Below are 25,042 nucleotides of genomic sequence, written 5' to 3'. Positions count from 1 at the left end.
AAACCCATACCATCTTCTATAAACAGTAATATAGCCTATAAAGGAAAACAGTGTTTTATAAACGTAACTCTTTGAAATGTGTTTGTTCTTTTTAGGTTAAAACTATTCTTGGGGAACACTTGCTGAACGTTGGTATCAATCGAGATAATGTGTCTGAGATTCTGCAGATTTTCATGGAGGCTCATTGTGGGCAAACAGAGTTGACAGAGAGCTTGAAGACAAAAGCTTTTCAGGCACATTCTCCAGCTCAGAAAGCATCAGTACTTGCTTTTCTGGTCAATGAGTTAGCATGCAGCAAAAGTGTAGTAAGGTAAGATTTGTCCCAAACAGGTGTGTAAAAATAAAATTATGAAAATGCTGTAGCTCAGAAATACTGTGTATTCATTGTATTCTGTTACAGGAGGACTACTTATGTTTTTCTTACAATGAAAACTGAAATTGTTTTGAGTTACTGCTTCTTACCTTTATGTACTGTTGATATGATGGAACTTTTCTATGTTTGGTCTGTAGTTTTGTTTTCAAAGCTTGAACCAAAATTTCTCTAGCAATTTTTGGAATAAAAGATGAAATTGATTACGAAGAAATGTGGTAGGTATCCTAGGGAATAATTTAGAAGAGTTGTACAAGGCTTTTGCAGTACACTGTTTTCCCTTTTTTTCCTTTTGTTTTTTGAAGATGTTTGTTGTCCAGATACTTTAAGTAGGGTCACAAGGTGAGGTGTATCATCACAGTAATTCACGAAGGTGTATGTTGCATTTGTGGTCATTATAGCATTTCATAATTTTAAATCCCCTCTGTGTTCAACAACTTGTCAAAACCTACCAATGTGCAATAAAAAGTTAAGAATTCCCAGTTTCTGGGATGCCTGTTCTTCCACAGACTGACTTTCTGTCATCAAGTATTTCATCACCTAATTGAGTGCTGCTTTGTTTCCTGGTGTATTTTCCTGGGTTGGGTACACTGTGCTGCAAAAGTTAATCAGGGGTATGTAAGGCAGGAATGGAAGAGATGCTTCAGGTTTACCGAAGCTGAAAAACAGCAGAAGTGGGGAGTGCAAGTGCTGTGCCTCAGCTGTGCAAGAAGGTTCATGTGTATCAGTCAGATTCATCATAGAAAGAAATTTCCTCTTGTTGCAGATGACTGTTAGGTCTTATTTGTAAAAATGTTCACTCAGAATTTGAGTTTCTATATTTTGAGCATAGAAACAACAATAATCCACTGAATTGTTGACGCCAGGATGTCTAAAAAGTGGGTGTGCAGACAGTGACTGCACTGAAGCCCTTCTTTTGGTTCTTACAGTTTCTGCAGTGAAAAGTGAATGTTGGATTGTAGATCCCAGGGATCCTAGGCAGAATACCTCAGATGTACTAGTGGTAATTATTTTTTCAGTACAGGGCTATGTGATTTGTGGCAAAGGCATTTGGAGGCTTGGTACTGAACTAGAACTGTGAAAAATGTTGAATGCCATGCTTCTTGTGGAAGGAAACCTGAGGTGATACTGGGGATAAAGACTGACATAAGTACATCTGGTGCTACATTGGCATCCCTAGTATTGTGATTTCCTAGCTTTAAAATGATGTATTTTGAATTTTAACGATTTCTCCAAGACAGTTACTTGAGGGAAGAGTGTCTATATGTAAATGTCTGTCAGAAAAAAGATACATAAGTTCACAGCTAATGGATTATTTTCATCTTTGACAGTGAAATTGATAAAAACATTGATTATATGTCAAACTTAAGGAGAGATAAATGGATGGTTGAAGGCAAACTTCGGAAGTAAGTTCCATTTCCTTACATATTACAATATTTTGCTTTTCTGCCTTTGTTCACATACATTGCTATATAGGGAATTGGTTCTAACCACAAAATCAGCTGACAAAGTTACAGGTTTACCAAGAAATTAGTAATCAAATTGCTTAATTAAGACAGATGTGGATTTAGAATGTTGCAACACCAGTCTTTTACAGTCTGTTAAAGATGCATGAGATTCAGAGGGTTGGTGTCTCTCAGAATTGGAGCAAAGTCAAGTCTAATTTTGTGTTCTTTGGAGGAAACGAAAAAACTTTTTAATTGGAATATTAAAGGAGCCATAAAATTGCTATTGATGTAATCAAAGTTTATTTGGACCTACCATAATTCCCAGTGTTCATTCTGAAAGGCATTTTAAGACAACGTGATTTTCATACAATTGCCAATCGAATTTTGCTAATTTATGTTATCTTAGTGTGTCTCATCTGTCAATGTCACGTTGTTCCCTATAGCTAGGGATCATATGTAGAATGCAAACTTTGAGGTATTTTTGATATTTTTTATATTTCTGTTTAAGGTAAAATTGGAACTTCTTAAGGGTTGTCAGTTTCATATTCACTGTTCTCCCATCCTACAAGACAAAATTCCATACAGCAAACATACTGGCTCCAACTATCAGGAAGCTGGACGGCATAAAGTTACGAATCACAGGGGGTAAAAATGCATAGCCAGACTTTGCCTTTTTTTTTTTTTTCTTTCTCATCTTTACCTCTTGCTAGGAATGGTAAATCCTTTCTTAGACCTTGCTTTAGGTACTTTTGTTTCTAATCTTATGTCTCCATTTTTTCCCTTTAATGTATCTCAGAAGGAAGAAGGAAAGAAGTAAAGAAGAAGGACAAGAGGGAGGTAGAGGAAAAAATTAGACCAATAAAAAGAAATTCTCTACTAGTACTGCAAATCCCAGTCTGCACAGAGTTAATGTATTTTAATCTTTAGGATAACACAGACACTTTTTTCCTGTCTTCATCTTTATCCCCTCTTTGGGATATAGTTTAAGGAGTGTTTTCGAAGTTCTGGTGCAGCTAACTTGCCGTTAGCAAACTGAGACCCTTCCCCATCTTTGTCTTTTTAGGGCCTGCTTAGTCTTTCTCTCCCTCCATCAAACTGTAAGTACTTGTAGATATAGGATCTTCCTTTTCCTTATAATCTCTCATTTCTTCCCTGTCAAGTACTGAGCATCATATCCTGAAATCCCAAACTCCTCCTACTTTTCACAGTCCATTTCCTGTTTTTTTCCCCTTGTGTGGATTTCGGGTTCCAGTGGTGCTCTCCTATTTTTGAGTGGAAATATTGCAGCAGAGCTCAGAAATGTTGCTCTTCTGCTTCTTTGAATTCACTGGGCTTGATTAATCTCTCTCAATCTTTGATTCAGAATTATTCAATTTTCCACTTTTTCTGATGAATTCCAAGAAGGTTCTAGAAGAGACTTCTTCAATCAATTTAAACAATGTTTTCTTCTTTTTTTTTATGTCAATTGTGTTTTCCATAAACCCTTAAAACCATTCTGGGGCTTCTCTGAAAAGAAATATTTACAGTTCAGTCTTCTTTTTGCTATTTTTTCTGCTTCCAGACTTCATTCTTACATGTTATCTTCCCCATCCATTCACATCTTGGTCTAATTTTTAAGCATCCCAATACCAAACAATTTTTCATGGGAATACCTGGTTAGTTGAGTATTCGCTGTGCGATCAGCAGCTGTGATCTCTTTTCACATGCCTACAGAGCTTTATGTGCCCCTCAGCACGTGTCCCTGCTGAGGGAAGTGTGTAGGGGATGAATAATGGAGGCTGAGGAATGGATTTATTTAATCTCAGCCTGGTTGGCCAGTGTTCACTGTCGTTAGTCCTCAAACCACTGTGTCCAGGCTGGCTGCACGTATATCCAAGGAGGATGAGAAAAGATTTCTCTTTTTCATAGAACATGTTCAATGAAGGATTATTTTTGTGCTTATGTTCTCACTTTTTAATGACATAAGCTTCTCAGCTGGGGAGGAGGGAAAAAATAAATACAAAAGCCTGTGCTTGACAGATGCAAATAAGCAACAGTAAAATCCCTGGTTGGAAAGCAGAATCATTGTTACTTTGTTTTAAGGGATGCTTTCCCTCTCACCCTTTCCCCCACTCTTCCTTCCTTTTCTCGTCCTTCCCTCAAGGATCTTAATAAGTGTAATATCAGTGGCTGGAAATTGAGTTCTGAACTGCCTGGACTGTTTCTGCTTAGCTGATGGTCAATGAGAGGTTGCATATGATTCCTTCTCTATCACATTTAGATGTGAATCCTGCTATTAATCTCTTTTTTTGTAAAGGCACCTATCTCATATGATCAAGTCATCTTTCTTTGTGCTTCCTGCATGACAGCTGTGGTCAGACTCTCACCTGAGATGATTGTGATTTTTTTACTAGATGATCAAAGTCTCAGCATCTCCTTTTCCATTACCTGTCTTCTCTTCGGCATCTCTTGTAGCCAGATCCACGTATAACAGAATAAAAATGAAATACAACCTCTTAAAGCATTACGTAATAATTCAGTTTTTTACAGGACTTGAAACAAGTTTTTCACTGCAACAGTGTTCTTTTAACATGCCAGTGTTATGGTATGCTCTGTGTAAGTTAATTTCTGTTGAATTAAACCATTTCGAGTCTTAAATGATTATGGTATGTAAAAAACAGCATCACTAAGGGGAGAAATTACACCCTGAGTTTGGGTAGAAAATGATAATACTGATTTGCCAAACTTCCATTTTTGAGACACAAGGTGAAATATGTTAAAAGTATATTAAAAGAACAATGTTCAGAATTTCTTTGCCTTGGTACTACCTGATACTTACATGCAGAAATTACAGGGAAGGTGTGAAAACTGAGTCAGAAAATGAACTTTCCTTCCGTGATCTATTTAGTAAGAATTGTAGATCAGATTAGAGCAGGCTTAAGTCAATCATCTGGTTCTCTGATGAGCCACCCGCTCTTTTTATAGGCCAGTAGACTATAATTCTCTCAGCAGTTGCAGATGCAAGTTTGGTCCATACCTGAAAGTGAGAAAGACAGAACAGTTTCCTAAGTGAGGGTTTTCTTCTCTCAGTGAGCCTTATGTGTAGGTAGCAACAGAAAAATCATGCTGCTTCCTGAAGAAGCTAAACATTTTTAAAGTTATACTGGCACTGGTTTCTGCCTCTGTGCAGAGTAGAGACTGCTGCCTCCTTCTGCTTGTGATGCAACAAAAGGAGAGCATCTTTGGTTCATTTGCATGCTTGATAATTTGCAGTATCATGCAAGCTTCCTTTAGTGCTTGACAGCATTGCATCTTTATTTTTGCTTTCAGCAAAAGCAGCCTTTTTTGTTTCTTCTGATTCCCTTTAGGTGTATGAAAGAGGTGTTGGCAGGTCATTGAACATTCACTTGCCAGCTTTATTACTGAATTGTCTTCAAGATTATCTTAGTGTATGTAAATTGTCTCTGAAATCATCCTGTGCTGCTGCGGTTGATCCAGTCATTGACTAGTGATTTTGATTTTTAGTTAATTCCTGTGTATTGGCAAGAATTTCCAGTCCAAACAAAGAGGCTTGAAGTTATCCTCATAAAGAAGAAATTAGTTTTCTAAAAAACTTAGTCAATAAGTAGCCTGAGTCGTATTGATGCTCAGTGAGACTGAGGGCTTTTGTACCATACCTGAAAATGTTACTTGCTTCCAAATTCACTGAAAGGCCTGAGATTATTATATTTTTTTTTTTTGGGGGGGGGGGGGGGGGGGAAGATATTTTAAATCACTAAAAAAGGTAAACATCCACTTGATACGGAAAAAATAAATGTATAAAACTTTATAAATTCTCCAGTGGATTAACCAATGCAAAAAAACCCAACCCAAAACAACAACAAAACCACACCAAAAAAAACAAAGCCCATCAGTTTTCAAGTCCCCTTGATGATTTCTTTGCTAACAATCTTTTTCTAAAAACGTGCTGCTCCCAGTTGAACAGTGATACCTGCATTTCAGTTTGTGCTGCTGAGAACTGGCTCTGGTTATCTAGGATTTTAGAAGGCTGATCCATTTGTCAGTGTTCCCTGGAGCCAATACTTGGACAGCACTCATTGTACTTGTAGCCGCTTGCTGTATGGAATATTGTTCTGTAGGATGGGAAGAGAGAGGAGTACGACAAGGAAAAATTACGTCCTGGTAATTGTGTTTGTCGTTACTGTTCTGCTTTTCCCATCCTACCTTCTTCAGTCATCTCTTACAAAATCTTTGTCTTTTCTACACGTTTATGAATCTCTTCTAAGTCCAGTTGCGTTTTTGGTCTGCGTGATAAGTGATTGGTTCAGCCTGGCTATTTACACCTCCTGTGGTTCAGCATGTTTGCCTGCAAGCTCCCTGATAGGTGGAACTGTAATTTTTGCTGTGTGGAATCTTGTCTTATAGGGGTTTTATAGAAGAAGGAGGTCTACTACAACCATAATAACTGGTATGTAAGTTTCCCTTTTCTTTCATAAAAGGAAAAATGACAGTTTGAGTAATCTTTAGTAGTTGAGGTAACTAATATTCCCCAGAAAAAAAGTGTATCTTAGAATAAAAAGTTCAGCTAAAGGACTGAAGTTAAATAATAATTGAAGTTCATAAAAATAGGAAAAAAAAAAAAAAAGACACTCTACCAACCTTGCTGTTGCCATGCAATGCATATAATTTCATACTTGCAAGTGAGGATTTTTGCTTTTTCCTTCCTGGCTCAGAGACAGGTATTTTGTCATCATGTTTTTAAATGCATTAAATAAAAGATGAAGAAGTTGAAATGTTTCTTTCTTCTATATCATCTTTGCTGACTTCTCAATATTCCTCCTGTGTTTCATTTCTTCTCAACAGTTACACAATAAAATTGACCTGGGAGAAACAAAGTCTATTCAGAACGGAACCACGAGTTGTAAGGGTTTTATAACCTCAGTTTTTCTGTTGACTAGTGACAATAAATACTGAGAAAACACAGTGTTATGATAGATCAGAAGCTCTAACTTAAATCTGAATTATATGATTTTCTTTCAGTCCCATAAGAAGAGAGGTATGTTTGTGGTAACAGACATAATCTATTATTTCACCCTTTCTCATGTGTTCCAAGGCTTAGAATCATTCATGCCAAGAAAACGGGTAAAAGAGATGCCGCGGTGAGCGGGGACGGAGGCGAGGAGCCCCATTCCTTGGAGACACCCACACCCGGCCGCAAGCGCCGGCGGAAGGCAGGGGACAGTGACTACGACGACGATGATGATGATGACAGCGATGATCAGGCAGATGAGGATGATGAGGATGAAGAGGACAAAGATGATAAAAAAGGAAAGAAGGCAGAAGTTTGTGAGGATGAGGTGGGGAATTGTCAGTACAGTGAAACTTCATTTGCAAATAAGCTAAAACTTGTTTTCCTTCTCTTTTTCTGCAATATGGCACTGTTTCCTCAAAACGTTACCATAAAAAGGAGGGAAGAATAACATGCTTCCAATGTTTTAAAACTTTTTATTAGTTTTTATTATTTTGTTAACTAAAAAACAGAAAAATAAAGTTACGTTTAACCTCCTCTATTGTGAAGCTTGAGTGATCTTCCTGTGTATTTTTTCACAACTTCCCCCAGGTAGTCATTGCCTGACTGTATTTGATCTCAAGATGATAAACAATTTTGTTCATCAGTGTGGGATCCAATACAGGAAGTATCACTGAAAGATTTTTACCTTGTTGAGCTGATTTTTAATGGAAATGCACAGGATTCCACTGGATAGAACCTGATACAGGCACAAGCAGTAGAAAATACTACGTTTTAAAGCACTTGGTGTTGCACTGGGTGTTTTCTGTTTGCCAGAAAACGATCCATTCATGCAAGGTTTGAAGATGTTTAAGACTGCTTGAACAATGCATGTATCTAACATATGTGAACTTTGCATACACCCTTAATTAGAAGCCCACTTAATTTCTAGAGTAGGAGTAACTCTTTGTGCTGTTATTCTGGATTTACTTCAAGTAATAGAATTCATACGAATTTAAGAGACTACCTTAGAGAAACATCTCAAAGTTCTTAAAAATAACTCAGAATTAAAAAAGAATAATAGTTAGATTGCTAATCTTAAGTCCATCCCTTAATCCTTTTCCCTCTTGTACAGTCTCCACTGTTGGTGCACTGGGCATTTCATAGACAGAATTCCAGTAACTGTACAGAAATTAATTTTCTGATCTCCCAGATGTTCCATTGCATTTGTATTCTCCAAGGTATTTCAGAAGGCTTTATTCTGGTACGCTTTTATGGAGCCAAGAAATGCAAGACCCGTATCTTATGGTGTAAATGATTTTGGCCATATTCTTTTGGAAACTTACTATTATCTCCAAAGATTTTCTTCAACTAAATTAAAACTCTCATAATGGAAGACTCTCATTTTTAAACAGGCAAGAAGAAGGCAATCAGAGCCTTAATCATGAGTGCATTCCTCTTCATAAATCAGCAGGATTGATGCTGTAACTGTTATAGCAGAGTTATAATTTAAAGTGGCTCTACAATTTCATGTAGACATTGAAATAGAATGCAAATTTTGGACTGACCAAAGACTTACTTACAGGATTTTAAGAGATGCCATTATTTCATGCATGAGAAACATTTATTTTGTCTATCTAAAAAGATTAAATTCTGTAGTGCTGTGTTCATACACAAACTGAGTTACTTCCAGTTTTCACCAAACATGAGCTTTGTCCACATCTGGGGTGATTGAAAAATATTCAAGGTGTATCCTCTTTTCAGTTATGTTGTTGCTAGTGAAATATATTGCACAAAGCACACAGTTTGAAAGTTTTTTGTTTTTTTTTTTTTCTCTTTAGTATTTTCCTCTCCTTTTCTTTTATATCTTTTTTCTGTAATTATGATAAGACATAGTAGTATGATTTCATCCTGAAATAAATTTAGTGTAACAGTGTATTTGGTGATTATAGGATGACGGGGACCAGGCAGTAAGTGTTGAAGAACTAGAGAAGCAGATTGAGAAACTGACAAAGGTGAGAAATCATTACTGTTTTTTCTACTACGAATGTGATCACTGGGTGTCATGAGTTAAAATATTAAACATAATTTTCAATGCTCCAACTTAATATAAATTGAAATAAGTATCTGCTCTTGTTTTGTGAAAGTATGAATGATGACTGGATTCATGACACCTGAACTGTGAGTTCAGTCTGGTGGCACTAAGTGGAGGTCACTCAAAAGGCAGTTAATAGTAATAGTTGATAATATATTTGCACTTCAGAGAATAAAAAGTAATCTAATTTTTACCCAGATCTACTTCATATATTCCTGTTTGTTGATCTTAGAAAGTGATGACAAGTTTTTTTTTGAGAAGCAATGGCTTCATTTATACAATGGATTGTGGTTCTCATGCCCTCCTTTCCATGCTGATTTCTGCAGTTGTGCTCCAAGACGATACAGAGCTGTCTGGGCTTCACATTTTGGAAGAAGCAGAAATAGAATAGGAAGAGAAGTGTAAATGAGAAAGATGTAATGGTGCAATTAGAAGTCCTCATGGTCCATGTTTTTATTGTTCCTATTAGAAAATTTTTCATTTAAGATTTTGTGTTGGTTTTTCTCATGTTCATGTTCATTGCAATAAATTAGCAGTCCAGGATTCCACTTGACTCCCAGCAGCGTCAATTTAGCAGAGCAAGAACTGAATAAACGTACTGAAGTTCTTGTTGGCCCCCCTCAAAGACCTGTGTTAAGTTCAAAGACAGTTTATTTTTGTGTATTGTTGTCATTTTTTATGAACAGTCAAGATATCTCATTAGTCTTCCATCAGAAGATGGAAGGATTCTGTTTACCATTTGCTTATGCTGAGTAATTGTTAGGATTTCAGCTGCTTTTGTGCAATGAAATCTTTCTTCGATCCATTGCTTTATTTATCCCCATTCAGGGATAAAAAGACAAGGTGCACCATTGCAGTGTGTTTTTAGAGGAAAACTGATAAACCTAGGCTGAGCCAAGGAGTGTTTTAATTGATTTTTTTTTTAAAGGGAGCTTTGTAAGTAAAATCATCAAGGCAGCGATGGTGAGTAGACTATCACAACACACAGACACATCACTATCCCGAATCTCTGAGAAGACCTCCTTGTCTGACCCTTGAACTTCTGTTCAGGCTGGCAACCAGATATTATTTTCTGTAATGATGAGATTTTTTTTCCCCCCACTGATTTATAATGCTCTCCCTTTTTAAAATAGCAACAAAGCCAGTACAGAAAGAAGTTATTTGAAGCTTCGCACTGTTTGCGTTCAATGATGTTTGGTCAGGACCGTTACAGGCGTCGCTACTGGATCCTGCCCCAGTGTGGTGGTATTTTTGTAGAAGGCATGGAAAGTGGTGAAGGTAAGAGCCATAAAGGAATGGTAGCAAACAATGCCAAGAAATGCTGCCAGTAGAGCTCTCCACTCATGTGGTTCTTTGGTATCTCTGTCTGGTTATGAAAGATCAGGTAATACTTTTGAAAATGAGGATTGGTATTTTGGAAGTTTTCAGTTGTTCTGCATGTTATGCTTTTACCTACCTGCAAAGTTTTTTGACTCTCTCTGAACGATTTCACCTTTCCCTGTGGCAGTGACCTCTGTGTATGAAAATTTGGAGGACCATAGAGTGCAGAAAAGAATTTTCATCCTCAGATTTTCTACAAATGCACAGACTATTCTGTGCATGAAGATATGATAGATGCCTGCAAAAATATGACAATTATTTTCATGCAGTGAAAGTACCTTGTTTTCTGATCAACCACTATTTAGTGCCTGCATTTTACCAGTTAACCTTTAACCAGCAATTGCTGAAATTATTTTGCTAAAACTAAAATGTAATTCTGGGGTTGTAACAGTAGTATATTAACTGTGGTTGAATTTTTCACATACCTTTAATTGGATAGATGCAGAAATTATGTATTAATCTGACTTTTTTGTTGGTATTAGAATTTTTAAATGTAAACCTTCATTTTGGCCAAAGAAAAATCCTTTCTAATTTTCATATAGATGAACCAAAACCTCATTTCTCTCACATTTTTTTCCCTTAAAAAATAACAAGAAAAACAATCTGATGGACATCAGAATTGCATGATCTCATGAGAATTGCATCATTCTAGAGAGCTGTTTAATTAACTGTAACAGTATGGCATATTAGAAAATTTGAACCTGGTTTGGGATCCAAAAATAAGCCATAGAACTTACCCTAAATGTAATGTTGATCATCAGATTATCTTTCTAAAATGGGTAGCATGAAATGTACTTTCCTCTCTGTCTCCTGCTCCACATGAACTTACGGTCTGTGTTAGGAATGGTTTTGCATGAGTACCTGCATACAGAATGTGCTGCTTGCATTTCTTTGATTTGCTGTATTTAATTACATTTTAAGCAGATGAATCCCCAAACACTTTGGAAATGGTACACCAAAAAAAAATCAGAAAAACCCATACACTTACGTGTCTTAAAATAGTAAAAAATCTCCATGCAAACAAAACACACACAAAAGTTTTAGCTAAGAGCTGTAGGGTAAACTTCTGTTTTTTAATGTTGTCTTAATGAAAGCTTAATCTCCCTGAAAAGGCAAACAGATGCCTCCTTAAATTCTTACCTACCTCCTCTTCCCCTCAGCTCTTAAGTTTGCCCTCTTTATGTAAATTCTACAGTTTATCTATTTCTAACTCCCTTACCCTAAACCTTGGAAAAAGGTGATATAAAGTCTTGAATGATCTGTCCATTTAAACAATACTTCTCTATCCCTTTGTGTATCCATTTTCATGCTTATGCTGATACTTAAATTGTTTATCTCTTGATAAAGACTATAACTGTGAACACTTTTTGAACTTTTAATAGGAGGGGATGTACTTTTCTTTGTAGAAATTACAGCTTTTCAGGAGCAAGTAAATATTTGTAGATGTTCCTGCCATGAACTGTAAGCCATGTGTTTATTTGTGGCTGCAGTATCTGATGAACGTAAAACATAAAATAAGGAGTTGGATTTTCTACCTCCTTCCCTTTATGCTAACAGTTTTCTATTTAAACGTACTTCATACTTTTAAAGACTTTTCGTCTGACTTGGCAGTCAGTATAAGGGTAGAAGAGAAACAGTTAATAAGGACGAGTAGTGCAAAGAAGAGGAAAAAAATAGTTTTCTCCTTCTGTAAAAGGTAGATACTCAGATCTTTTGCACCTCCTATGTTTGAAGAAACTTTTTTTTTTTTAATCAGCTTCTGCCTGCTGTTTAGATGATTTAGATTGTTCGGATGTTAGCTGTCTGCTTAGTTGTACGATGAGTTCCAGTCATGCTGGGTGGCTCTTGAAAGAGTACTAAACTTCACAGACTGAGGCATGTGGAGTCCTGCACAAAGAAAGTGGCAAAAATTTTCCATTTCAGAGACTTGTCACCGGCAAACTGCTTCAGATGTGTGAATCCGGTAGCGTATTAGCCATATTGAGGTGATTTTTCCTAGAGGTGTTTAGTAGTGTTTAAATCTGTATGCCTAGAAACTTGTTTCCTTCTGCAAAATGTGCTGTAAAGTGAGAAGGTGTTTCATTAGCAGCAGCAACAATAGCAAAGACATGGGAATCTAACACATGTTGAGCCAAAAATAATCTTTAATTCAAACTATGATTATAAAAACTTGGTAAAATAGTTGATCTGTTACAGATAAACTGTGCTTCTTGTACTTTTTTAGGTCTAGAAGAAATTGCAAAAGAAAAAGAGAAGTTAAAAAAGGAAGAAAGTATGCATATCAAAAAAGAAGAATTTGAAACAGAAGACAAATTACATTGCTTAGCTACAGCTCACTGTGAGCAAAAGGAAAATCTGAAAGAAAAGGACAGCACTAACTTGTTTCTACAAAAGCCTGGGTCATTTTCAAAATTAAGCAAACTGTTAGAGGTAGCAAAAATGCCACCTGAGTCTGACACTATGTCCCCAAAACCTAATGGCAGTGCAGCAAATGGCTGCACATTATCTTACACGAGTAACTCAAAAAACTCTGTCTGCGGTCTGCAACCCCCTGCATCACAAAGCTCCATCGAGAAGTCTGATTCTAATAATCTTTTCAGTCCTAATGCCAGTGGGACAGGAAAGTTTTACAGTTCTCCACTAATTCCAAATGATCAGTTGTTAAAGACTCTTACTGAGAAGAGCAGGCAGTGGTTCAGCCTGTTACCGCGGGTGCCCTGTGATGACACCTCGGTGACCCATGTGGACACACCGGCTACTACAGCTCCACTCACTCCTCAGTCACATCCACCATCAAAGTCACCATCACCTGTTCCATCACCTCTTCTGGGCTCAACCTCTGCACAGAGTCCCATGGGATTAAGTCCTTTCGCACTGTCACCACTGCAGGTAAATTAAATCAATTTTTGAATAGCTTGAATTTGCAGAGCTTATTTGGGCAGGGTATCTGTTTATACAAATTATTTCACAGACCTGCAATCATTTTATCTGCATTTATTTCTTTTTTTCCTGTTTATAAATGTTCATAACTAAATACAGAAGTTCTATAATACTAGATTATGATGCTTCAAGTAAGCCAATGTATGATACTTTGTACATGTATTTCAGTAATTAATTTGGCTTTTCAGGTGTTGGTTACTGGTATTAAATGAAAAGTGTGTAAATACAAACTTGATTTTGGAAGTGTAACACACCAAACTGAATCTTTAAAAGCTCTTGTTTTTTGGCATTAACCGGGCCCTAATAAGAAGTATTACATGTCAGTGTTACATTAGTTTCTCTGAAACTAATTGAAGTACTGAGTGAAGGCTTTCTTTGTGTTTTGATTATTGTTTGACAAAGAGCATCCTAATCATAATTCAGGTTTCTTGGTTATATTAATGATAGTTGTGCTCTGTAGCAGATGAAGACAGGACTACCTATAATGGGACTTCAGTTTTGTGGATGGCCTACAGGAGTTCTCACTTCAAATGTTCCATTTCCATCTCCTTTACCTGCTCTTGGATCAGGTCTGGGATTATCAGAAGTGAATGGTAACTCATTCTTGGCATCTAGTGTTCCTGCAAGTAAAAGTGAATCACCAGCACTACAAGCTGAAAAAATAGCTTCTGCCCCTTCTACAGCAGCTGAAGTATCCAAGCCTGTAGATTATCCTAACCCAAAGCCTATACCAGAAGGTAAGTGTAATGCAGCGCTAAGATGCTACTTCCTGCAGTGCCTCTATCATGTTACAATTTTTTTTTTTAACAATTTGCCTGTTGATTTTCTAATATGATCATTTGTGATGACATAAAAAAAGCACCTGCAAAGTGTTTATATGCTTGTCTTGATTTAGAAATGCAGTATGGGTGGTGGAGGATTACTGATCCAGAGGACCTAAAATCTTTGCTTAAAGTGCTGCATCTCAGGGGAATAAGAGAAAAGGCCTTACAAAAGCAAATACAGAAACACATGGATTATATCACTCTGGCCTGCATCAAAAACAAGGATGGTATGTAGCTGATATTTATGTTACACATGGTGTTGGGGCACCAGACAACTGACAGAGAGCTCTTTGGGATATGTTTACAGGAGAGTTAAAGTAATGGTTGGAGCAAAAAGGTAAAGGTCTCCTTACCTGTAGTCACCTTTTCACCAGCCTTGTCCTGGAAAGTTACTGGATTAGAGAAATACCATGTAATTTAAGTAGTTCTAGTGATACAAGTAACCTTCTTAAGCTCTGGTAACCTTCTGAAGCTCTTTCCATCTCTGTAGCACTTGGCCTCTCCTTCCCCTTCTTGCCTTTAAATTGCAAGTTTGAAGGCATACAGAATTTGTTGCCCTACCTGGGTATTTTAAGAATAGTATACTTTTACAGCAGTTCTTCAGCATTTGACTGGAGTGACAGGTAAATCAGCTTGAATTTACCAGTGCAGTTGTAATGCTAATTAAAATAACAAAAATGTGATTCTCAAATGCAGTTGCTATTATTGATATCAATGAAAATGAAGATAACCAGGTAACTCGGGATGTTGTGGAAAACTGGTCAGTAGAAGAACAAGCTATGGAGATGGATCTTGCTATTCTTCAGCAGGTGGAAGATCTAGAGAGGAGAGTTGCATCAGCTAGTTTACAAGTTAAGGTAAAACCAACTTTCAGTAAAATATCTCTTTAAAATAAGTGGTAAGAATTTAAAATAGACAGCAGTCTTTGTGTATTGTTAAGTATACAATTCTTATTCCACCCTAATTGCCTGCAAATGAAGCAAATGCACTGTGCAGTATTGCAGAGATTCATGTTTGAAACATTTTATTGCAGTTCAGTCTTCAGCTGAAGATGCTTAGAATGGCAATTCCTGGAGAGTGTTCTCCTACAATGCAGTTCCGTGTACATTTTTGTTAACTATCTCTGAATGCAAAGGCTGTATTTCATATAGAGTGCTTAACTCTTGGGGAGTTTGACACAGTTCTGCCTGGTTTGTGTGATTGTTGCTGTTAATGCTTTCAGACATGCCTACAAGAGCATCAGAATAATTCGTGTGAGTATTGTAGAGCCATGGAGAGTATGCAGTGGTTATGAGAGTGATAAAGTTAGGAATTCTCTGGATTTTGGAATTTTTCCAAGGTGGACGTAGGGTTATCAAATTGCATATGTTTGGTTATAGTACAGGTGCAGTGTTTTGGATCTAGTTTTTGGCATGAGATGGATGTTATTTTCCTGTGTCCTCATACTGCCTCCTGAGCCTATTGAACAGGTAGACCTGTTCTGATGTTTCAACCATCTACTTCACAAGGGGATAAGAATGCAGACTATTGCAGAAAGGTCCCTTCAGAAAGTCCGGTAATGCTTGCATTTCTTGATTAATTATTTTAGTTCTCTGGATATTTTTGGAAAATGTCTCCACAGATGGATTACAAGTAACCAAGATCTACTGGAAACAGCACTTCAGTTACTTAGTTTGATTCCATAAAACAGTTCCTCTCTTTGCACACTGAGTTAACAGCAACCAATAAATGCCCAAACCTTTCTATTGACATAGGGTTGGCTGTGTCCTGAACCTGCATCAGAGAGAGACGACTTGGTATATCGTGAACATAAGTCAATTACTAGATTGCACAAGAAGCACGATGGAGATTGTGCTGGAGGCGGAGAAGGCAATGCCAGCTCTCTAGAGCGGAGGAGTGACAACCCTCTAGATATAGCTGTAACCAGGCTCGCTGACTTGGAGCGGAACATAGAGCGAAGGTATCTGAAGAGCCCCTTAAGTACCACCATTCAGATCAAACTGGATAATGTGGGCACAGTTACTGTCCCTGCTCCTGCACCATCTATTAGTGGTGATGGTGACGGGTAGGTTATTGAAATTAACTTGAAAAATTATTGTGCTTCTTTGCTAATTGGAGCCTATTTTCTTATTGCCTGTTATCTATGTACTTTCTTGTATGTCTGTGATCCATATGGATCATGTTATTCTGCATGGTGCTTTGTAAATATTTTTTTTGTTACGTTTGTTAATAATCTTGCAAAATTATCTTACATTTAACTGGTTGTGACTAAGCTTTGAGGCACGTAGCCACAGTCTGTGCACTACATGAAATTTAGTTGCTTAAACCTTATACTTATTGGCTGTGTACGTTTTGTCATTGCTTGGCTTTCAGTGTGATAATGATTGTCCCACATTTAAACATGAGCGAACACGGGTGTGACCATTTAATTTGCCTGTATTTTAATGCAGAACTGAAGAGGATATTGCTCCAGGGCTAAGGGTGTGGAGAAGGGCACTGTCAGAAGCACGCAGTGCTGCCCAGGTAGCTCTGTGCATTCAGCAGTTACAGAAATCAATAGCATGGGAAAAATCCATTATGAAAGTTGTAAGTATCTAACTGTTTTTGCTATATCCTATTTTCCAGATTCAGGCATTTTAAGTTGAATAATACATTTCTTACTACTTCATGTAAAACCTCACACAGGTAAACTGTACATTGTGCACAGATGAATAATCCTAACGGAAAAGATTGTCCCTTGCTTGCCAAATTCAGCATTCTGAACTTGCTATGATAGAAGGCTCTTGTAAATGGTTTCTTTATTTGAGATGGTAATTATTCTCTGATAATGACGTTGAGGTAAAAGTCATCTTGTTCCATCTCATGAAAGATACTCTTTCTAATGAAGTGTTTCTAACCTCACCTGTGACACAAATTTTATGGAGGTTCAACATCGTATGTCCTTCACTAAGGATTTCATTTTTCAGAGAGTTGAGATGCTCCAAATATGTGGCTTCTTTGCATGCAGAGTTCTCACAACTGAACATACAAAGTAGGCCAGTATGTGAGAAAACAAACTGGAGTATCTGTTTCCTTGTACACTCAGCAAGTCAGTCTCTGTCAACTACATGTACAAAAAAAAGCACATGAATGGGATCTGTCAAAATTTGCATGGACCTCTGAACCTCAAATTCCTGAACACTTAGCACTGCAGCAATAGTGACTACAATGGGATCAAGTATGACCAGTGTTTTCTAGTGGGTGGCAAAAGTGATTTGATTTGTGGTCTTTTTCCTAATTTTTTCATTTTTGTCAGTCCTGTACAGATTCTAACTACAGCTGGGCAGTCAAAGGGTGATTTAAATAAAAGCTGTAATGTGAGGCTGTACTTTTGAGTTTATATAGCTGTTAGTTTTAAGGAGTATCTTTAGGGCAAAAAGCTTATGAATTTGGTAGGAAACCTGAAAAGACATTTGAAAGTTTCAAGATGAATTAATTTATTATTCAGAAAAAGATATATCACTCTCAGTTTGGTTTAAATATTCTCTGCATTTAATTACAGCACAGTTGGTTAGAGCAGGATGCCAAGGTCATGGATTCAATCCTTGTATGGGCCATTCACTTAAGAGGTGGACTCAATGATCCTCATGGGTCCCTTCAAACTCAGAATATTCTGTGATACCAGTAAACATATGTATTTGGTAAAAATATTTGGAGATTTTTTAAGTTCCTGGAAAAGATGTCTAGAAGTAAGGGAGCAGCAAAATCAATGTGTGTAAGAAAATTGACAGTCCTTCAGATAATGTTAGTGTGAATTTTAGGAAGTGCTTGATCATTTGTTTTGCTTTGCTGAATTTGTTCTTGGTGGCCCTTGGATAAGATCCTTACCAATTACTATATGGAAATACTCTTGCAAAATATAAATTTTCCTTATTAAATAGCAATGTGTGTGTATATATATATATACATTCATGGTATAAATGAGTTTTCTGAGGTAATATGCTTGAGCCAAGAGGTTTTGTTTGACTTTTACTTCTCACAGACATTAATGAATTATAAGAAGTGCTCATCTTTTGTTATGTCTGTGTTACAATAAATGAATTTCCAGCATGTTCCCCAAATGTAGCTTTTAGATTAGTTCCTTACATACTCCGTATATTCTTCTATGGATATGATCATTTGCAGATTCTGATTGAAGTAAAATGGAGGTATTTTTGAGAGTGAATTTGTGTGTTTGAAGGAGAAGGGTAATTTACGTATCATTTATGTGTTTCGAATTTTAAAAGTGGAATCAAACCCATTTTTCATGAATTACAGTACTGCCAAATTTGTCGAAAGGGAGATAACGAGGAGCTGCTCCTCCTTTGTGATGGTTGTGATAAAGGCTGTCACACCTACTGCCACAGACCCAAGATCAGCACCATCCCAGATGGGGACTGGTTCTGTCCTGCCTGCATAGCAAAGGTAAGGATGAAAGGACTGGAGCAAGTGACTGGTTTTATTGTATATGGTAGAGTTACAGGTCTACCAGTGCATTTTCAGTGAAAATAATGGTTTGTATGTTTTATGGGGGGCTCCCATTAAATTATGAAACTAATAGTTTTATTTAACCTGCATTTTAGTGGCGGTAAAGGCTACAGTTTTATTTACTCTAAACAGTGGGCTTTTAATGTAAGTAGGTACAGAATTTTCATGCTAATTCAATACCATAGTTTTTAATTTCTGTTTCAAAATTTATTCAAATTTAGATTTCATCATTAAGTGTTGACAGACCTATGTCTCAGGTTCTGTTTTAAAAGAAAAAGCAGAGAAAGAATTTGGAAATTTTTTTTGTATGTTTATATCATTTAGTAATGGACTAATGTTTGTGTAAAAATATGCCAACTTGGTTGTTAGTGGATACTGTTTCACTAATTTGAATGTCAGGTGCATTTGTACTGTCACAAGTTGAGAACCTAGGTCATGAGTACGAGGAATTTCTGCAGCTTTATTTGCCTATTTGCTGAGAACAGGAAAAATTGAATAATCTCCAATAGTAAATACTTTTTTTTTTGGTGCTTCTGTTTCTGATCTTCATTGCTGTCTGTCAGTGATAACAGGTTTCTGTAATTTCTAGATTATTACTTATTTCAGTTCTCTTTATTGTAGGCAAGTGGTCAAACTCTAAAAGTAAAAAAACTTCAAATTAAAGGTAAAAAAAGTAATGAACAAAAGAGAAGCAGGAAATTAGCAGGAGAAACAGAGGATGAAGACTCTGCAACTACAAGCGTTGCCTTAAAAAGAGGAAAAACAGACCCTAAAAAAAGAAAAATGGATGAAAATGTTTGTGTAAGCCAGTTAAAGCAAGACAATTGCACTGCTGTTAAGAAACCTAAGAGAGATGGAGACTCCAAGGACCTAGCTATATGCAGGTAAAGTGTCAGATGCTAAATTTGGGGGTAAGTTTTGTTGGAACAGGTAGTACTTGATACATTTTCTCTCTGTTCTGGGGAACAGAGTGCTGTTCTTTGACAAATGTATGTGTGTATATACACCTCCTGTGTGTGTGTACACACATGTTTGCTGGGAGAACATTCCTCTCAAGACTGGGAGGAGAGAACCCAGCCCCAGCAGCAGTGGCAGTGACACCTTTCTCAAGGGTATCAAAGACAATCTCTGCTGTATCCGAAGGGGCACACGTGAACCGTCTGCTGTGCTAGCATTGCTGCTCAGACAAAAGAGACGTAGTTTAGCCATGTCACAGTCTTGGAAAGTCAGTATTAGCAGCTGGTTTGCAAATGGTTTACATTGAGGATCAAATTCGCAGGACCATGTTTTCTTTTGGAATGTTTATCATTAGAATTTCATCTCACACATGTTGCCTGGAGAGAACTTAATGCTATTTTATTTACTCAGTTGTCTGTCTCTGTGTATATCATTCTCAGCCTTGCACAGTGTGTAGAATGAAGTGCTTTCCTTTTGTAAAGTGACTAATTTGGCAGTTCATAGAGAATTCATGTGGTAGTGAAAACACTGTGAATATATGAACAGTTAAAAAATACTGATTTGAAACCTTACTTTGTTCAGCATGATTCTCTCAGAATTGGAAACTCATGAAGATGCCTGGCCTTTCTTACTTCCTGTAAACTTGAAACTTGTTCCTGGTTATAAGAAAGTTATTAAAAAACCTATGGACTTTTCTACCATTAGAGACAAGCTAAGTAGTGGACAGTAAGTAAACCTATTCTAAATTTTACTTTACATTTTAAAAATATTTAAACACGGAAATACAATGTGTTTTTTAAATAAGCTAAACCATATTGTTCTGCTCTGACACATCTGTGATTATTTTTACAGTCAAAATAAAAATAAAAATTCTTGTGTGCTTTTATCTGTGCCATATCCAAGTGAAATAGTGTGTTGGATAGGAGAATGTGTGGAAATGGCTGAAAAGCAATAAAACTGCCTGGTCAAATGCACCAAAGCAATCAACAGGAAGGCTTTTTTCCCTGGTCTTTTTTCATGGAGATACCTTAGTGTTAACTGCCTGTCAGATGTAACTAAATATGTAGGCTTTAAGGTACTGAGTCCCTGTAAATGATGTGGCTGTGGAGTGAATTGCCAGCTCGGTTGTGGGTAACACTCCTGTAATGGTTGTTAGTCATTTTATAGTTCTGCAAATTAGACCGCACAGATTCTTAAAAGAGAAGACCACACTACATACATGCCTCTGTGAACCTTCCCTCCCTCCTTGTTGATATCCCTGTGCTCTAATGAATTTGTGAAGGTGGACTCCCTGCAGTGTCTGTCAGCTCTACACAAAGCAACTTTCCTAGGATAGCACAAGGAACTTTTTAACCTCTTCAGGCTTTTTTTCCCATGAACGTGAGATTTAAATGTTCCCCTTGTGCTCATATCAGTAGACTTGTAACTTTTATTCTTATTTTTAATAATTCCTGTGAATATTGGAACACATTTTAGGCCATTCAGGGGTATGTTCAGGATAATAAAAAGAATTTTCAACGACAGTGTCACAGGATTATCTGGGCAATAACCCTTTTTTGTACCCATTTGTTCCTCACTTAGATAAATTCAGCTCTAGTCAACATTGTGGAAGGGCCCTGAGCCCAAGAATAGATGCATAAATGGGAAATAGCCATAGCATTTTAGCTAGAAAGCTGTTGAAGAGAAGGAGGAATTAGTTTTATAGAAGTTCGTTTTTCCAGTACAGGCATGAAATTCTACCTTACAAAACTTCTGAGGAAAATAACAAAACAGTGACAAGAGAATATTTCCATTCACTGGAATAAAATATTCAGTTTATTAGAAATTCTAATTTAAATTCTTAAATATTTTCTCATGTAGTTGAAATACATTTCCCCCTTGATTCTCTGTGTTCCAAAAACAATTCACTTTTTTCTTCTTTCAGGTACCCTAATCTTGAAGCATTTTCGCTGGATGTCAGACTTGTTTTTGACAACTGTGAAACTTTCAATGAAGATGATTCTGACATAGGCAGGGCTGGCCATAACATGAGGAAGTATTTTGAAAAAAAATGGACAGAGATTTTCAAAGTGAGCTGAAGCTACTAGAAGTCTTTTTTTCTTTTATTTTTTTTTCCATTAAATGAGGACTGATAAGACCAGCAATGTGAACTATATTTACATGGAAGTGCAAGGCACATAGGTAACTAATTTTTTCCTTTAAAATATCACAGAGTTGTGATACTAGTTTTAAAGGCTTCACTCCTACAGCAACCATGGCCCCTTGGTTATTGGTTTGTGTGTTTTAAACTAATTTAGGTAGAACAGGGAAGCACACCCAAAGAATTTCAAAGAAAGGGGTGTTATAGTGCAATAGCAATTTATGAAAACGCACTGAATATTCAACCACCAGAGCTCTACTTGGGGAAATGGTTATCTTTTCCCTTTCAATAAATATCTATTTTTCATTTTTTTTTACTTTGTAGTTTATTTTTTAGTGAATGTATTTAATTTTATGAATTATTTATGATTATACAGCATTCAGAATCTTCGTTTTCTGTGAAAAGGAAGAACTAGAAAATTGCTTTAAATGTTGAAAATACAACAAGGAATGTTTTAAAATATAAAACAAAGCCAAGTAAAACTGTTTACACTGATGTGCTGTGAAGGCACTAAAAATTAAACTTTACTGTAGAGTTACAAGTACATTTATATATATGTTGCTGCATCACCTGTGTAGTTAAATTGTATTTCAAGACAAGTGAAGAAAAATTGAGACATGTATATACTGTTCATTATTGTTTATATTAAGTCTTGTTTTAAATATGTATGATGTGTACATATTGTTTGCAGACATTATTGTTTATGCCTTAGGAGGGTGGTAGCATTTTATTTTAGTCTTAAGGTAATTAGAGCTCTATGGCTTGTACAGTAATTATCCTCTACCAACACTGTGGAGTCTCCTTAATCTTGGTAGTGCCTGCCTTTAAAACAGGGTGTAGGGGATATTAGTTTTCCATTTTTCTATTTTGTTATATAATTTCAAGCCCCCATGGCCTCAAATTCAAGTATAATCATTTGTATCCATGTGAAAGAAAATGGTGACAATTTCCTACGCACACAGTATTTTTTCATAGAAACATTTCCCTCCATTTGCCTTGCCACAGAATAACAAAAGAAGACATTTGTAACCACTGTGTTTTATCTGCTGTGTGTTGTGGTGGCCTGTTGGGGCAGATAGATTGGAATTTTTTTTGTACTAATGTAAGAGTACTTGAAGTTTTATTTAAAAGAAATGTTGTGGAAAGGTAGCATTCTTTTTCTTTTCCTTTTTTAGGAGTGTTATTTTTCACTAGTATGTGTGGCACGGATAAAATAAAAGATTGTTTTGCAAACCAGATTTTCTTGGCAATTTTAATACTTCAGGTCCTGTGTATACAGGTTTTTTGGTTTGGGGTTTTTTTATATACTATCTTGGGAGTCTTGCATTTAACCTTCAGTTCTTTTTATGATGCATCTAATTCTCCTGGGTTGTTAATGGTAGTTCATAAGGAAGCAATTGCCAAGCAGTCAGAGAGCAGTTCTCTGCCTGTAAATAACGGCAGTGTGCCAGGCTGATCCATGTCCTCACAGACGTGGAAATGAGCACATTTGGTCATGTTTCTGAAAACCACCATCCATGTAAGGTTTTGTCCCTTTTTTGGCCTGCAGAAGGGCATTAAAATCATAACCCTTTCTCTGACTTCTTTATTTTAATAAAATACAGGAATTGCAAACAGATATTGTGGAACCACCTTATCTGTAGTTCTCTCACAAAATAATGTTGGGGGGGTGTTGGTTTTTGCTTTTTAACTAGGTCTGTCATTTTTGAGTCTTAGTGCCTGGTTTTCAGTGAATGTTTCCATTGTTCTCCTCAGAATATCTTGTTCAGTAATATTTTCCATTATCCCAAAGTTCTGTTAGAAGAATCTTGATTATTTTTTTTTAATAAAAAAATCACATTTGGGTGTTGGACAGTCTTGCACGCTGACATGAACTTCCACACAGACTGCTCCATGGCTTTCCTTTTTATGCCCATTCTGAAGACTTAAGAGGTTTGCTGACATGTACCAAAGATGTGAAGATTAATCGCCATTTTGATTTTATGATGGTAAGCTTGTAAGAAGGTGTTCCAAATATGCTTAGACAATTGAGAAATCTAGTTCTTCAGTGATTTTTTGGGTCAGATTCTGTACTAGTTAATGCTTTGTCTGCAGTACTAGAACTGTTAGTTTCCTGAAATGTCAGGTTACCACCTACACTACATACAATATTTATGATACAAGTTGCATTTTTTTTCAGCTTGTATCCCAGTTCAGCTGAACTGCTGGGAACGTGGCAACAGCTACAGTAATGACAGTGAGACAAGCATCACCACTGTCTAACTTGACATGGGCAGTGTATTGTTTTCCTTGCTAACAGTCATTGTCTTCATTAGTCTTGCAGTAAAATTAAATTTACAGGAAATAATATGTTTAAATGGCAAGCTTGAGTCATGCATATGCCTTCATATCTCCATAGAAAAGAGCAGGGATTTAACCACTAGAAAAATGTTTGTAACGTTTCCCCTTTGCGAATTTTCTCTCCTGTTGATGTTCGTATGTTTTAAGAGGAAAAATTTTCCAGTGTGCTCTCACCCTTTCTGAACAAAGTGTGCCAGTTTTAGTTTAGAGAATTTATTCTGAAACTTTCAAATTTAAAGTACTGTAATAGTGCTCAATGAGAAGAGTGTTTTGGTTGAGTGTTGGTTCTCTTTTGTCTCATCATCTCTTTGAAAAAAAATGGGATGATAAAAAAGCAGCTGAAAATCAAAATATGTATCTTTAAAAGGAGGTCTAAAGCCTTATTTTTAGTCGCGATTCAGAGCAATGAAAGGCCAGGTTTTCACAGAGTGTGAAATAAAACAGAGTATGAGATGGTACAGACTAAACATGGAAGGCCGATCATTTAGGGAATGCTGCCCGGACACAGTGACTCCGAGAAAGTAACTCTGTCTTTCTCAAAACGTGTAGGTTTAACCATTTATTATGTATGAGTTGCTGAGTGAGGGGGAGAGGGCGATGGTTTAAATTACCTGACAGCTGCTGGGCCTGGGGGAGCACTCTTTGTTGGAACTCCTCTTAGCGCTGCTCGAGGGCCCCGCCTGTGGCCCGGGGCGAGGCGGTCACCTTGTCGATCTCAGCGGCGGAGCGTGGCCGCGCTGCCCGCTCGGACACGGCTGGCACCCGGCACTTGGCGGATCTGAGGGCGCGGCAGTGGCCGGGAGCATCCGGCCCCGCTGACATCCCGCAGGTGCTGGCACCGCCCGCACCCACGCAGGATTCGTGCCAAGGCAGCCATAGCGCCGGCGGATGTTGTGCGGCTCCGGGACGGCATGGAGGGCTGAAGGTCGCACGATCCGCGCCCGCGCTGCCTCAGAGCCGGGACAGATGGCGGCGGTGAGAGCGGGAAGCGCAGCGCCGGCTTCCCCCCGCGGCTGGCGCACAGTGGCGCGGCCCGCAGCGGGGCGGGTCTGCCC

General features: G+C 37.3%; 2 protein-coding genes and 1 long non-coding RNA gene across 46 annotated transcripts in view; 2 read left to right on the top strand and 1 right to left on the bottom strand.

Annotated features, from left to right (window-relative positions):
• BAZ2B (bromodomain adjacent to zinc finger domain 2B) overlaps nucleotides 1-22,885 on the top strand; it is a 120,360-nt gene extending 97,475 nt beyond the window's left edge. For all 42 annotated transcript variants that reach the window (XM_086896494.1, XM_086896482.1, XM_086896464.1 and 39 more), the window contains 15 exons: nucleotides 96-310; nucleotides 1,702-1,776; nucleotides 6,911-7,154; nucleotides 8,758-8,820; nucleotides 10,034-10,178; nucleotides 12,505-13,169; nucleotides 13,681-13,957; nucleotides 14,116-14,271; nucleotides 14,741-14,901; nucleotides 15,799-16,109; nucleotides 16,495-16,630; nucleotides 18,341-18,487; nucleotides 19,172-19,434; nucleotides 20,090-20,233; nucleotides 21,432-22,885. In XM_086896494.1, the coding sequence (XP_086752620.1) occupies nucleotides 96-310; nucleotides 1,702-1,776; nucleotides 6,911-7,154; nucleotides 8,758-8,820; nucleotides 10,034-10,178; nucleotides 12,505-13,169; nucleotides 13,681-13,957; nucleotides 14,116-14,271; nucleotides 14,741-14,901; nucleotides 15,799-16,109; nucleotides 16,495-16,630; nucleotides 18,341-18,487; nucleotides 19,172-19,434; nucleotides 20,090-20,233; nucleotides 21,432-21,585 (3,156 nt within the window). In that variant the 3' untranslated portion in view covers nucleotides 21,586-22,885. The remainder of the gene's footprint in view (nucleotides 1-95; nucleotides 311-1,701; nucleotides 1,777-6,910; nucleotides 7,155-8,757; nucleotides 8,821-10,033; nucleotides 10,179-12,504; nucleotides 13,170-13,680; nucleotides 13,958-14,115; nucleotides 14,272-14,740; nucleotides 14,902-15,798; nucleotides 16,110-16,494; nucleotides 16,631-18,340; nucleotides 18,488-19,171; nucleotides 19,435-20,089; nucleotides 20,234-21,431) is intronic.
• On the bottom strand, nucleotides 3,355-25,042 carry LOC111932412 (uncharacterized). Its single transcript, XR_015288915.1, has 4 exons — nucleotides 24,599-25,042; nucleotides 10,357-10,518; nucleotides 6,457-6,678; nucleotides 3,355-4,834 (listed from the first exon to the last, which is right to left on the bottom strand). It is a non-coding gene; the product is annotated as an uncharacterized LOC111932412 (long non-coding RNA).
• Nucleotides 24,868-25,042, top strand: part of WDSUB1 (WD repeat, sterile alpha motif and U-box domain containing 1) — a 28,889-nt gene continuing 28,714 nt past the window's right edge. For 2 of the 3 annotated variants that reach the window (XM_086896582.1, XM_086896585.1), the window contains exon 1: nucleotides 24,872-24,962. The gene's annotated coding sequence lies outside the window, so the exon portion shown is untranslated. Of the gene's footprint in view, nucleotides 24,963-25,042 lie in introns of all 3 variants that reach the window. The other variant, XM_086896577.1, reaches the window with a different exon arrangement.

The sequence above is a fragment of the Cyanistes caeruleus genome, chromosome 7 (assembly GCF_971803275.1).
Source record: "Cyanistes caeruleus chromosome 7, bCyaCae1.hap1.1, whole genome shotgun sequence".
Classification (NCBI taxonomy): Eukaryota; Metazoa; Chordata; class Aves; order Passeriformes; family Paridae; genus Cyanistes; species Cyanistes caeruleus.
This window is presented reverse-complemented; position numbering and strand designations above follow the sequence as displayed.